We start from the raw sequence: 15,965 nt of genomic DNA on the forward strand, positions 1-15,965 counted from the left end.
AGAAGAGACAAATATCACTTGCAATTCAGAACACTGCTGAAAAATGCAGTCATGTAAAATAGAATTATAAAAGTTAAAATGAAGTTGAGAAAAAATAACAGATTTTTTTAAAGCTCATTCTTGTTTAAGCTTGAGTTTCCTACTAGCTTATTCATTTGTAATAAAATGAATAAAATAATCCATTTAGATTAAGAGCACTTTGATAATGGTGGTGTCATCGTGGTAGACCTGGAACAAATTGTGCCAGAGCCAGGTTCAGATATGGACAGGTTGTGGCAGAGAGGAACAGCACCAAGTTCTGCCTCACAAAAGGAAATTTTCAGCTGCCCCAGATGCATGCCCACAAAAGCAGATCTCAGCTGGGAAATATTCTGCCAAAAAGAAGTGTGAAGAGATGACATCTTGTCTTGATAAGTAGCTGAGCACTTCCTCTAAGGGTTTATAGAATAACCCTGAATGAAGCTCTTACAAATTACTTCATCCTAAATAGAAAAATGATCAGATCAGACATTTTTGGTGTGGTCCTGAAAAGAGAAGACTAAAAATTAACCAAGCTCTGAATTCAGCTGAATCCAGGCTGGAGTAGTTGAGGTACATGAAGCTCCAGAGGATTTGGTTCTCTTTAGGGAAAGATGCTACAGTTATGAGGAATTTGCGAAGTGAGGAAGGGCTGGGGAAAGATGGGAAAGATTCCAAATCTCAAGAAGAAAACTGGGAACAAACTGAGGCCCTACACAGAATGGAAGAAAAGAGTTCCACAGACAAAGCTGCCTTGGACAACAAGACATGTAACAAAGCAAGAAGAGCCAGTATCAGTGCCAGACTGCATAAAGTAGAATATCAAGAGGAAACAGAGATACAAACTGGTAACAGCACTGCTTGATGTGAGCCAGAGGGACTGGAAAATATCCAGTCTAGAAGATTGGAACAAGCTGCACATGAAGCTGTAGGTACAGTAGCAAGGATGTTTAAGTAATCTATTACAATGCATGGAGTTGCCTGTAATTAGAAATCTGCAAATGCAGTAACTTTGGAAAGGAAATGCTTTGATGGCTGAAGCTTTAATAACACATAAAACTCTGGCTCAGGCCCTAAAGGAGAAAGGGTAGAGTACAGCCAAATTTAAAAGAAAGAGTTTGATCCTAACTGACCTTGTATATTTTCTTTCATAGCATACCTGGCTTCCCAGAAGGAGCAGAGAACAAAGGGATCCTCTATTGGGATTTAGAAAAGCATCTTGACTTATTGGCACATCAAAGTTGCTTCCTAGGCTGGAATTTAAGAGAACAAGAGAAGGATTGTGCCCCCCATAACGTTAAAGGGAAGAGCTACTGACTGGAGGGAGATGAGTGCTGCAGCTCCTCATGGAGCAATCTGGGGACAAATTTTGCTGAGATCATTAATTACAAGTTAACCAAGCATCTCACCATTTGGAAATGCTATCTACCAGGGGCCTGCAGGAAGCACTGCATGGTCTTAAGGAAGAGAATAAAAGAAACTGCATAAAACAAAGTGAAGGGCTGTGCCTTTGGGGACCAACAAATTTGGCCATCAGCACAAAACAATGAAGACAAGGCTGTGCATGCTCCTCAATCACATGGCATTATGAACCAGGAGCGTGACATGTCTGAGGAGGAATTGAAAGCAATCCTAGGGCCCAGTGAGAGATAAATCACAGCCAGCCATGCACAGGGAGGGCAAAAGCTGAGCTGATTTTTATGTGAAGAGGTGAAACCAGCTGGTTTGGTCAGCTCTGTGAAAAGCTGACAGGGAATGGGACTTCTTTCTCTATGTATAATAAGAGCAGAGTAAAGAGTACAATAAAATCAGGGTGTAAAAGGACAAAGCCAACACAAGAACAAAGGATGTCATGAGCATATTCAAAACAGAAATTAAAAGAAGGTATATAAGCACTAGGTAATGAGCTTTGAACAGCTTTCCAAGGAAGCAAATTAGATCTGTTTCTAAGGCATCCTTTCTGAATGCAATTAAAAAATAAATTGATGTTTACTAGATTTTAATCTGCTTCCTCAGGCCTTTTATTTTTTTTTTCCTGGTGAGGCAAAAATAGGATACGGACTGTAATTGATTTAATTTCTTCTGTTTCCTTGTTTGCTCAGGAAAGTTCTGATTATTTCAACATTGGAAAGGCTTTGAGGATTTTGGGAGTTTATCTTAAAGTCAGTCACGTATATTTTGGATGGCATGGTTTTTTTGTCTCTCCATCAGGTCTTCATCAGAAAGTGAGCATAGCTAGTAAACGTTGCATTTGTACAGCTTGAAGCATTTCTAAGAGCTGCCACGGAGAAGCTACAAGAAATTCCAGCACTCCAAAGTGATGCAAAAATAAATCCAGAATGATAAAAAAGTAAAGTCTTCCCATTCTCTGCATCCATGTTTCATTCCTTCAGATCCCAAGGCCTCAGAGTCCTCCCAACCCCTGTCTGCTAAAATTTGAATGCCAGATTTGCCAGCTCGGTTATTTCTGTTCTTGTTTAAAAACCATTTGAAAAATTTTCTTCTGTTTTAATAGAGCCAACACTGGTACAGAACTAGTAATTATCTAGCACCAAAATGAGAAATGCTGACTTTCATGTGCATATTTTGAAATCATTTTTTAAAACAACAGATTTTTGACCATCAGTTGTGTGGGACATGTTTCTATGGAGTGTGAGGGAAATAACAAAGGGTTATTGGTCACTTCACCATCTATGTCCTGCCTAATTTCTTTTGCCATTCCTGCTCACTATCAATTTCATCTTTGAGACACAGAATCCAGAGCAACATTTTAACAATGCAGACCAATGCTGATGCTGTCTGGAGACCACAATAGGCAGCCTCAGGTCAGTTCAGGGATCTGAATTAATTGTTTTCTGCAGATTGTTAGGCCTAATCTGTTTCACCCAGTGCATTCAGCATGCAGAGACCACGTATGAAGTTTTCAGGAAGCCTTTCATATTCAAATCAGGTAAACATCCAGCCATATACATTCATGAATAGAGCAGTAATTACCATGCTCTGAGGACACGTTGAAATGACATTATCACTTGTCAGCAGGATACCACTGGCTGCTGTCATTGACAATTCACATTTAGCATCAATGTTAAATAGGCTGCTTATTAGTTTGTTAATGACCCGAAAAAATCAATGATTTAAAGCACTTTAGGATATAGGATGGTACCTTATAGGTTTGGCAGATAGCCTGAAAGCTGTGTATAGACAATAAAATATTAATTCAAAATAATGGGTCGCTTAACAGGAATAGATTGCACCCACAAGAGGAAAATGAGATGATGGTGATAACAAAAACAGAAAAACAATGATATAACACTAGTTAATCCAACAATATTAGAGGGGAAGATCAGCACAGTCAAGCTATTCCTTTATAAATGTAAGATTTCCATTAGACAAGAAAATATCATACAGAATCCTAACTAGTTATTATTTTATTATCCAAAACTCATCAGAAGTGGCTGGCCTGCCTCTTTCTATGGCAGAAAAATCTGGAAAGTATTGATAATGAAGAAAAGAGTTTTATTAGGCAAATCTCACATTCTGAAACATTCAACATTCTGAAAGGTGATGGCTGTTTGGGGTCTTTTCCCCATTTCATGAGAAATAAAATCGGTTTGCTTTCCTTCAGTGCAATAAAGTCCTAGGAGTCTTTGACTCTACTGACTTTAAATCCCTTCTATTTTTAGGAAATATTACCAGATATGAAAGCAGCATTATCAATGTGGGCTGGTTACTTTGCACACTCAATTTTGACTCAGACAAATGAAATAATAGATTTTTCACATGTATTTTGCCCTGAACTCCATCTGCCTTAATGAATGCACACTAAATATGGTCTAATATGCTGACCCAAATACTGCAATTATTTTTCTTTTCAAGTCCACCCCTTTTCAAGAATCTCTTCATAAATTTCTCCTAAGGATTGGGGTTTTATTTTCTTTTCAGGACTTTGGATAACACAGAGCACTTCATTTCAAAGAGAGATAATTACTGATTTTTGATTCCTGGAATAGACAAGCTCTATCTGAGCAGCTATAGGAATAGCAAGGGGAAAATAAAGATATTTGCAGAACTTCCTCTTCACTTTTCAAAGCAGTATGAAACTGGAAATTTGGGGAAAAAAATCAACACAAAAACATTTCATGCAACATAGGCACCTTCCAGCTATGGGTAGAATTGAGAACATCTATAGCAGGCCTAGGGAAAAATAAGATTTTCAGTTAACATCACTCCAAATACATGCTATGGAAAAAAGGACACTACAGCTTCTAGTGTCAATAACCTGCCTGTGGGAGGGGGAATTTGTCTTGTACAGAATTTGATGTGGCTATCACAGGGATAGATTTGACTTCATCTATTGGGTGTAACTATTTATGAGTAGTGGTAGTCCCTCCAGTGAGTAAATCCTAAGTGGTTGTCACTCAAAACTAATGTAGATATTTTTGTATGCATGGCTTGTTCCTTTAGAAGTGTGCATATTAAGCAAGAGAGATGGGGAAAAAAAAAGAAAAGACTGTGGATATAAGATTCCCTCCATGTGTTTCATCTGATTGACAATCAGGTTTTCCAAAGAGAACAACCTGGAAACACCAGTAATATTTTGCAATGCTTTTACCAAGGTAGTGTTTAAACTTAGCTCTACAATAAAAATTGGAATTTGTGCATCAAGCCAATTTCTTCCTGTTTTTAGCTACCTCCAGTACAAAAAGAAACTATGCAGGAAGTAAAAACTATGAATTCTTCAAGCTTCATCTTCATTATGGTTTTTATTAGCCACCTCAGATGTGGGAGGAGAGTGGCAGGTGAAGTTAAAACCACATTAAGCATATTTTTTTTGTCTAAATAAGGAAATTATACAGAAGCACCATGAAATTATGTAGGTAGGTATCATTTCAAATTCCAAGAAACCAAAACTCAGAAAAAAAAAGGTAGCTTGAAAAGCTCAGCTCATCTGCTATTAATAAAATGCCATCTGCCATTTTATGGTGCACATATAAACAGCAACAGAGATGCCAAGGTAATTTTGAATTTCTAACTGCAGCTAGGCCAGACCTAATTTCATTCAAGGGATAAATGAGGAAGTCTCCCTTTGCCAACTGACAAATGTAATGATTCATGATTAATGAAATCTTTTCTACTCCACAGGCCTTTCCTTTCATATGCTTCATTGTTATCAATGGAGTGAGGGAAACTGTACTTGCAGAACTGAGCACAGCAGAGAAAACCATACACCCATGAATGACTTGGATCAAATTCTCCCTGAAAATCAGAGTAAGTAGTGATTAGAGCACCAGTAGCTGTCTCTGCAGAACTCTACCACCATGTAATCGACCCAAATATAGCTATTAAAGTTAAATCTGATTGGAAGGCATTGAAATTTATGATTTTTAAAAAAAGTTTCTGTGGTAGAGATTTTCTTTTAATGGAAATTTTTTTCCCAAAAATATTTATATTTGATGGTGAGCTTCGAGGGAATAAAAGTGATATTTGTGAAAGACTCTTATTACCCTTTTAAATTAACATTTGAAAGGAAAGCACAACACTGCCTTGACTTTGTAATGAAGCTACACAAGCAGATAAAGCCAAATCTCGACCACTGATAATATTGTTTCCTCAAAACAAGACTTTCCTCCCTTCAGAATCTTTGCACATAAGGAGGAGGTTAAGACTTTTGATTGCCTCATATTTCTTACACTGGAAAGAGATTTTGTCTTCTGTACATCAGTCTCTAAGAAAATGGGTAAAAGTATGTGGTGGCATCAGTAGATGATGTTTAAATAGAGGAAGAAGAGAAAGTTTCAATGAGCTGGAACCACAAACTGATTAGAAATATTAGTATTTGTAAAACCTGAATGACTAGAGATTGATATGGTGTGTACAAGCACCTGAGTATTGAAAGATTATGTTTTAAATGAAATTCTAGAGTATTCTCCTGACTTCCACTGTTTCACAAGAACAGCAGCTGGAGGTGAGTTTAAACTAAAGCCTGAAATTTGAGAAGTCGTTATCAGACCCTCCAGAAAGCTGTGAGGGGAAGGAAAACTGAGTCCTTCTGCAGTCTTGTTCCATTAAAAATTTAACATTGCACAGAATCCCGTGTAGTTTAGGCTGGTGGGTTGGTGGCCGAGATTTGAACCTGCAGAGATAGTTCAGATTTTGCTGCCAAAACACCAAAGCTTTTGAATAAGCAGCAGGGATGCTGAACTCAAACAGCAGAAATTAGTCATTATAGATGGAACATAACAAGGGAGACTCAGATATTTTCTTCATAAGGAAGGTCAGATACATCAAAAGGCATATCAATGCAAGAGAAATTACTCCAAGCTTACTTACAAATGTTTATTTCTTGCAATTACTTCATGATTAAAAGCAGAGTTGTACAGTGCTCCAAATGTACAATTGCTATTGACTCAATTGTGATTTTTTTCTCTGAGCAACATAAACCTTAAAAGTGAAAAGATTATAAACAGATATGCCCAATAAACATTGGAGACACTTGCATGTCAAGTTCATTTTCCATGTGTCTGTGATCATCTCTTCCAACCCTTACAGCCAGAACAGCAAGAGAAACCAGGTCAGCAAGTGCACATCCCCTGAAAGGATGTCTCAGGCTTTTCTGTAATGAAACTTTTCACAATCATCTTTAGACAGAAGTAGATTTGAATTGTGCTTCTACTAGGGAAAATCCTCATTGAAAAAAAAAAAAAAAACAAACCTTCAGTTGTTAAGTTAGAGAATTCAGTTTCAGCATGTACATTGGAAAACACAGAGTAACTCTTTTCTTATTACTACCCTGCATGGCTACTTCATGCCATTTCTATAATGTAAGGGGTTGGTAAACACTGTTTACTTCTTAATCTAATTCTAAGGGTTTCTTTGGATCAAATAGAAACTCAGAAGAGAAAAAAATTAAAACAAACAGAATAGCTGAAAAATAATTAACAGAGAGGGTGCTAATTTTAATCTGTAAGGTCATATCCAAACCCAGTAATACTTACAGGATAACTATTTTCATTGAGGGCAAATTCAATTTTCCATCACATAAAAAGATAAAAGCAATGCAAAGACAACTTATGTCTCAGAGAAGCAAGAATTCCTTCATTTCTCTCTTTTTTACCCATTTTTGAGAGTTTGGATGTTTAAGGATAAATCTGTGCACCTTGTAAATCATCAGCACCAAACATTAAACATGTAAGACCAACTGAAATAAATGAAGAATTAACAAAGACTGGGAAACTCGTGGCTCTATAAAGCTCTTTTCGGAAAAAAAAAAATCATGGCAGTACCTTTGTAACTAATACTGGTCTGGTTTTGTAAAGTTATCATCAATTGCCAGGAAAGAGAAATAAATTGGGTGTCTCATCAGATATATCCATCTGCAAAGATTCAGTGTTATCACCCATTTCTTCTGAGCGACTCTATATTTAATTGGGATGGTGACCCAAGTGGAAAGACAACCCAATAAAAGGAATATGAGGAAACCTGGAACACTGTGTTAATTCATTAATAATCATAGCTGAAAATGTACAATCTGAGTGGCAGGTATTTACTCCAAATTAAAGCATGGAACTTCTGTGCCACTAAATAATCATAGCCTTGTGCCATATTCCAAATAAAACCATTTCAATATCAAGGCATAGGAGCTACTCTGAAGAGCTTAATTGGTGGAATGGTTCCAACACAGCTGCTCATTCCAAGGAGCCTTGAAACTGTTAAACATTTATCTAAACAGGAAAACACCATGAAATAAAACTTTATTTACAAACTCACACTGCTGCAAAACTGAACCTTCCTTAAACTTTCAGGTTTTGGCACAATCTCTCTAGAATATTTGGCAGAGCTCATTACAGCAACGTTCAGTCCTGCAATTGTTGTTTCTCCCCATTTCAGCAAAGAGGGCCCAGAACTTCAAAGGGAAATGATTGCAAACAGTCTGCAAACTTCTGCCTACAGGAGACCTAAAGGGAATAAATCTCCTACCCAAGTCTTTGTCATCTCAGTTTAAAGTACATTCGTGGAAATCCTGACAGGGATTCCAGCAGGACCAAGGCCACAAAAAATAAAGGTGCAGATATTCATCTTGAAACACTCTGAAATGAGTTGGGATGTGGATATTTATTTAGCCCTGTGCAGGTTTCTGGCCAGCCTCAGCACGAGTCTGCCAGGAATATGGCTGGGGTTGGAGCAATTCAAAAGGTGGGGTGGGCAGCACCCAAGAGGCTCGGGAAATTACAACAGATTTGTCCTCTCATTTACACCAGGGTAATTTGGGAAATCAGATCCAAGAGGTGGCTTCAATAGCCATGCAATCTCCCTTCCCTGAGATTTTAATTTCTGAAGGCAGAGGACAAATATGTCATCCTTCTTTCTGTCTATTCCATTCTCATGCAAATGGCATGGAGCGCTTTCCTCTTAATTACCCACCTTCTTGCCAAAGCTGTCAAAAAAAAAGAAAAGCTAACTTTTTGGATTTATTTTATTAAACTTTGAATATTCAAATTTATGGGAGTCTTCAAGCCTAAATCCTCATTAGAGCTTATCAAATAATTAATGCTCCAGAAATTAACTCACTGAAACAACATGCACAACCCTCATCCAATTAAGCAGATGGATAATCCAGAGTGAAAAAAAACCCAAACCCTCAACCAGAAAACAGCTAGAACCCCTTTGCTGCATCCATGAACAAAAAGCATAAGAATATACTACATAAAGCACATTTTAGATTGAAATATTAAGCCCATGAAAGTCAGCTGTCCACTAAAGTGCCCTGCATATGAAGGAATGTAGGTGATAGTCCCAACTTCAGTAAAAATGTCCCTTGCAGATTACAAATCTCTCAAAAAAGCAGTTAAAAATATTCATCTTTTTTTTTTTTCCATTTTTTTGTTTTATAAATGTGGCTCACCACTTCCAAACAAAACATTGAAACATACCCAATAAATTAAAATTCCATTTGGGAACCATGATATGCCTAACTAATACACCTCATCAACTTGCCACACTGAATCAAAATTCTGAATTTTTGAGATGAAATTTACCCTCAAGATGGTGAATATGAATAAGCAGAAGTCCTGAAAGCACTGAAAAGTCCCTCCTGCCCACCTGGAAATTCCCACACTGTGGAAGCCCTGACAAATGGTAGAAACTCAGAAAGACTCAAGGAATTTTTGTCCTGGAAGAGGGTACTGGAAGTTCACCCCAAGATGTTCAGACTTAGAAAACTCAGGCTATTTAACTACTCATCAGACAGGCTCTCAAGTTAAATTGGCTGGAGCAGGAGATTATTACATGTGGCATTTCTCTACAACACAATTTAGACAAAAACATGCATTAAAGACAATCCTGACAGTGCCACCAGTGGCTCTCTCTTATCTGAGGCCTCCCTCTTATCCATATAAAGAGCTGATGAAGAGATCACAATCTACCCTAAGCCCAGGAGAAAGACCAAACACAATGTGGGTTTTGGCTGTCTTCCACCGAGTCAGTGACAGAAAAGACCTGAAGCAGAAAGCCTTACTATTCTGGCAAGAAACCTCTTTTTTACCATTAAACATTTCTGGCTGATTTTCCAAGGAAAAAAAAAAAATCTTAAAAAAAATGGAACAAGAAGTGCATATAAAATTAGATTACCTGGAGACAGCTTTAATTTCTATAAAGCCGTGAGAAGTTTTTATGTGACTGTTTAATCTTTTAACAGCTGCTTCTTTAAGTACTCATTTGCACTAAATATATCACATGTCACCATACTTATGATCTTCCTGAAACAAAAGAACATCTTCCAAAATTACTATAGCTGGCAATATTAAAGCAGCACCTACTGGCATCATTATATTTAAGTATCTGAAATAGACATTACTGTCAGCAGAAATTTTTTAAACCTTTCTCCCTTCTTTTCCTTACAAGAGGTTATTAGAGTTACTTCAGTGTCCTATGTCCTGTGATAAAATGCTGGAAATGAACTCTTAAAATTGGCAATAAATACCTATAGCCCATGAATCTGAGTTTCTCAGATCATTTATGTAGCTTAAAAAATTGTGTTCAAAGCACATTCTACTGACTACCTTGAAATTCTTAGCAGACTGCTGACACTGGTGTTCAAGTTTCCTGGAATAAAAAAAAAAACAAGGGAGAGATTCACCCAGAACACAGCTTGATTTCCTTACTCACACTGACTGGGGATTTCTCCTGTATGGGCTTTTGCTCTTAAATACATTAACTGATGTGGAACAAGCAGTCAGCTCTGAATTCACCAGCTCCTGTCCACAGTTTTTGGTGATGGGGCAGTATTTACGTGTTGGCATTATTTATGAACAGCAAAATCGACTTAGGCACACAGTTAAGGAATAAAATCCTAGGTTGTTTGGGAAATATGATGTTTCAGGGGCACTGACAATCAGGTCAAAGAGAAGTTTCTGGAGGGATGCTGCTTTCCCTTTGCACCCTTTGGCTATCAAGTCCCTCAACAGAGGATACACCTATAAAATTCCTTTTTTTTTTTTTTTCCAAACTGAAATGCTATTTTCCTCCATAGAAAAATTAGTCCCTCTACTTAAATAATTAAAAGAGCCACTATTGCTCAAGGTGCTAATAAGAGGCACCAGAGCTGAGCCAGAAAGTACTTTTTATGCATTTGCCTCAACCCTCTGACACTTATGTTTCCATTTGCATGCCCAGCCTTACATCTAAAAAGTTGTTTGTGTTGCTCAGAACATACTTGGTTTGATCATAATCCTACTGTCATGTAAAGATATGTGAGCTCACCCCAAAAATATGAGTATAGAGCCTCCCTTAAAAGGAGAGGAAAAAGTTTCTGCCCACAGGTATTTCCACTTCCCCTATATTGCACTCCAGAGGCCACAAGTATGTGAGATAAATTGGTTGCTCTGAAAAGGTGGAGGCCTTTGTTTTGTGGCTTGAGTTTAAAAGCACAGGATGCTGTATTTCAGAAGCCAGGTGATGTGAAGGAGTGAAGCCTGAGTGGTTTGCTGAGCATCCCTGTGCTGTGGGAATGGGCACTGCTATAAAACACATCTGTCTGTCTCTGTTTACACGTAAAGTACTTAAAACATTTTAAAATGCCTCAATCTCTCAAAATAAGAAAATATAGAGGGCTACACAATGTATGTTGGATATCCTGCAAATGCAGCAGCTTTGGAAGGGTTTAGGAAGTCAGAACAGCTTTGAAACCCAGATACATCCTTCTTGCACAGACACCAGCTAAAACACAAGTATGTAATAATACAAAAATAATAGGATAGTCATACTCCCCCCACCTGAAAAAATCCAAAATTAATCAGGTGCTTTTCTAAGCTGCTTAGAAACCCTCCTGTAACTGCCCTAACCTGCAGCTCCATGTGTGAGATAGATTAAGCTTCTCCTTCCCATTCAGTTCTCAGGCTCAACAATACTCAGCAGGCAGCAGCAGTATATTTAGCAAGAGATCTTATCCATCACGGCTGAAAAAGTACTGGGTATTGACTGATGAATGGAAGATAAATCACAAGAGCTCTGTCCATTCAGGCAGGGCTGAGTGGCACTGACAGAACCCTGCATGAAAGCTCATTTTGTGCGTGCCTGTACAATGTGTGGTTTGCAGAGAGCATTGTTCTCCAATGATATCAGTCCCTGCTCGGTGTGAAGCCCTGTCCCTTTATTCCCTTCAACAAAGGTGTCCAGTTCATAAAACAGAAAATCCTCAAAGTGAAGAAATGTTATGATGACCTAAAATTCAAGTTCAGATGTAGACTGCCTTTCTTGTTTGCCACAAACTAAACCAAGTGCAGCCATTCCTCAATTCTGACAAGATGAACTAAAAAGGGCAAAGGGACAAGAGCTGGAGGAAGAGGAATCCAGGAGGTGGACTAAGAGCATTTCATGGAGCAGTAAGCTGTCAGCTACTCAATATTACCCATCCCAACAATATATTCCTTGAACTGCTCAAACCCCAGCAGCCCTTACTGGTAATGATATTTCCAAGTACCTCTAAAGATGATGAGCACAAAGGGAAATGTTCTTTTTTCCCCTCTGCGTAAGCTATCCTGATTCCATCTAACAAAACAAATCTTTTTAGTAGCCAGGACAAGCCCATTTTGGTTATGAACCCTGAATCAAAACTTGTATTCCTAAAGAATTATTAGCCAGACTTTTAAAATTATATAGCCTGTCCCTGCAAGTTTTAACAACAGGTACATAGGGTCAGCAACTAATAAGTGAGTCTTTATCTTACCAAGGCCAGAAAAACAGCTCTAGAAGTCTGCTTAGCTGAAGGTTTTATTGTTTGCTCCTATGAATGCAAAAAAGCCCAAGGCTACTAAAGCAGGATTACACACTGAGCTCCAGGTTGCTGTCACAGATACTGGCTGAGAGCTGGAATCCCTTGTGTCCCCACTGCTCTCCCCAGCTGATGGCTGAGGGTTGCTTTGCTGACACAGAACCAAACTGGGGAACAAGGCAGGAGAAATTTGGGCTCAGGGTGACTTTTAGCATTGTGCCACAGATGCCAGAAGAGAGAACCCCCTTTGAAGCTGGTAATACACAGTGAACATCACAGAACTGCCAGTTAGGCAAAAACACTCTCAAAAAAAAAAAAAAAATAGCTTTACCTGCTGTATTCTACCTCCTGTCAAAATAATTTTTACACACAACTAACCTAACCCCAAACATGCCTTTTCTGATGAAGCTCTTTCCTCACCAGAGTCCCAGTGACTGCAGGCAGCACTCTGTGAATGCCTGAGCTAATATAATGAGCATCAACTGGGCTGGGAAGTCAGCATCTGCAAAGAGACTGCAAGCTCAAGAACTGAGTCAAATTCAGAAACACAGGAGCTGTTTGAGCTCAGTCATTTCAAGATTCTCCAATCTGAAGAGAAAGAGAACAGAGCTATCCCTTAATTCAGGACTTTCACAGGGTTTCTTTTCACAGTGGGCTATCAATCACAATCCCCAAAGCCAAAGCACACTTTCACTAGTTTGGTGTTTGCAATCTTCCACAGCAACTTAATAAAAGCAAGAAGAAGAGATGGATGTGAGAGATCTCTCCTTCAGAAAACAGTTTCTTTCCTTTTACTTTAAGTCCTCCAATTATATAACTCACTTATGGATCTATAATTAATAGGTACCAGTTAGGCACAGGATATGTTAGTCACGTTATACATAAAATACTAATATATAAGAAATACTAATAATATTCCATTAAAACATTCATCTTTATTTTCTTTCACCAAAACTGGAGCCCCGCTGAAGACTAACTTTGCAGGTAACTTCACTTATGTATTATTAGATTATTTGGTGTAAGCCAGCTCCATTACAAAGTTGATGAACAGTCCACCCAAAACTACAGTGCACACCTTTTATGGAGCTTTTTTTTCACTAAAAAGATTAGCAAACTTCATAGCCAGGAATGATTAAAGTCATTACATATTTGATCCCATTTATGAGAACAAAACTTCTAGCTGTACCTCTAGGAGCCATCACCAGCTGGTGTTCATCATGATTGTAAAAAAGCAGATGAGAAAACCCAAACACAGTTAACACACTGAAGATTAAAAACACTGCAAAGGACAGGATGAAAACAAGACACACTGCCAGAAGTTCAGACTCAGTGTCCACCAGACAAGTTAATCCAACTCCAGATCTTAATACCTTTAATGAAAAATAAAACCAAACCCATTAGCTAGAATAATATCTGAGCCCAATTTTATCTTCAAGGTGCTCATGTGGGGAGAGTTCAAAGAGATAATTCTCTCACCCATAGCTTGTTCCTAAGGATACACGAGGCTCCACTGAATTAATTTAAGGGGCATCTGAATAATATGTTTGTCTATGGCAGAACTATCTCTGTGTAAGAATGAAGGTTAAGTAACTATCTCCACTGCAGAATTAAATACTAATTGCTGTTGCCAGGCAGCTCTACACTGATTCTAGGCCATTCAAATTTATGTTGTCCCGGACAACTCTAAATGCCTCATCAAAAAAATGAAAATTCATGTACTCAGTAAGTGACCAGCTATTGCAAACCTGCACATTGAGGTATATAGGTGGAAAAGAGCTTAATTAGCTTTTGCATGGAGAAAACAAAACTGTGTGTCATTCCTCACACTGGACACCAATTGAATTGACAGTGGACTCATGACAGACACAAGCATCAGCCTCTTATCTAAAAACTCTCATACCTTTCCCTTGATTGACAGGGGGCTCAAAAAGCTGATGCTGAAGATTGCAGCAGGCATCAGCAGTTTATTAAAGCCTTCATACCTCCTCTCTGTTGCAATCCCACAGGCAGCACCAGAGGACACTGACTTTTCCTCTCATAGCAGGACCTGCTAGCTCCAACAACTCCACCTCTCTCTTCCTAACTCTTTAAACCTTTTTTCTCTGCCATGCATAACACCCGTATGCCCTTCCACTCTCCTGTGATTGGTCAATACACATCAGCATTCCAGATTTCTCCTTCAATGCTGGTCACCTGCCTTATACAGCTGTACCCCATTAGGGATGAGGCTCGATGCAGCCCCATTCCTAAATTCCACAATCTGTTCTCCCACAAGGGAATAGCCATGGATGTTGTCCAGATAGACTTCAGTAAATGAAGTCTCCCACAGCATCCTCCTAGAGCAACTGGCTGCTCATGGCTTGGACATAAGAGAAAGAGTTTTTGTTAAGAATGTGTGATTTGTCCCAGGGTTAGCTCAGAGCATTAAAACAAGCATCAAACTCCACCTCAGTATGCTGCACCAGCCCCCAGTGAACACACAGGCATTCCCTGGACTCGAGATATCAGCAAGGATAGCTTCATCTACTGCTGTACCAAAAAAGAAGCTGCAGCTCTATTATTTCTCCCTTCAATTAGCACCAGAGAAAACATTGCTTTAGTTCAAGTCAATTTGATTTATTTCTTTTCCACATATAATTCTAAGGAAGAGAGTTTTGTGGGCTTAGGACCACAGGAGAAAATACAGGAACCTTGTTAACTTCTTAGGCAGGGACACAAATAAAATAGCAATATGGATGGAGAGATAGATACTGAGCTAAGAGTTAGAAGAGTTTATACCCAAACCCAACCACAGCTTCATTCAAATGACCTTGAGAAGTGAGTTCTCCTCTTTGTGCATCTGGCTCCTCATCTGCATAAGCAAACAACAACTCCAACTCCACTTCCCAACATACTGGGAGATCAAAGCATTATTGGAAACCAATTTAATGTCTGTACCCAGGTGACATAACTCAGCTGGAATGAAATTTCCTCATGGAAGCAACTAAATTTACAGACTAAATTTACAGACTGTAAATCTAAATGTAATTAGATGACAAAACCGATTTCTCTTCTCCTAAAGTTTGAGGTGAATAAATTCAGAAATAGCAGCTGGTCAGGATGAGCTTTAGTCACACTTTTAGAAAAGGGAAGTTTTTAGAAATGTTATGGAAAAGTTCATCAGCTGTATCCACAATCACTTTGAATGTATCACACTAACTAGATCATCAACAATTTCCTTTGGCTTTTTAAACATAAGACAGGCAGAAATAACCTGATTTACATAATTACAATTATACACAGTAATGAGATTCCATCTTGTAGCTATAACAGCTTCCCCAAACACAAAGGAAAAGAGCAGATCTGCAAATCTAATCCTTAGAAGAAAACATTCTAGAAAATAACAGTTAATGTTGCTGTATGTACTGTGAGATTTAGAAACCTATCCAAATGCCATATAAATACAAATATTCTATTTCTCCTGCAGGCTAATAATTTGGACACATGTTATTTTGTTGAAATCCTCAAACAGAGCACAGTTTGCCTTTTTATTTAAGCAAAGACCCTGCAATCTACAATTTTCTTTCCCTAATCAATGTCAAACTTTGTAAAGATACACAAGGGTGCCTGAATTCATCCAAGGCATTTGCTGATGAAGTGAGTACAGCTTCACAAATTCATAAAGACCACGTGGACTGAA

The 15,965-nt window shown here is 38.4% G+C and overlaps 1 protein-coding gene across 1 annotated transcript in view; it reads left to right on the forward strand.

Annotated features, from left to right (window-relative positions):
- Positions 1-643: 643 nt before the first annotated feature.
- The window catches only part of LOC128803183 (uncharacterized), a 51,530-nt gene continuing 36,208 nt past the window's right edge, over positions 644-15,965 (forward strand). The window contains exon 1 of the mRNA XM_053969839.1: positions 644-866. Coding sequence (XP_053825814.1) covers positions 644-866 — 223 coding nt within the window. The remainder of the gene's footprint in view (positions 867-15,965) is intronic.

The sequence above is a fragment of the Vidua macroura genome, chromosome 2 (genome assembly GCF_024509145.1).
Source record: "Vidua macroura isolate BioBank_ID:100142 chromosome 2, ASM2450914v1, whole genome shotgun sequence".
NCBI lineage: Eukaryota > Metazoa > Chordata > Aves > Passeriformes > Viduidae > Vidua > Vidua macroura.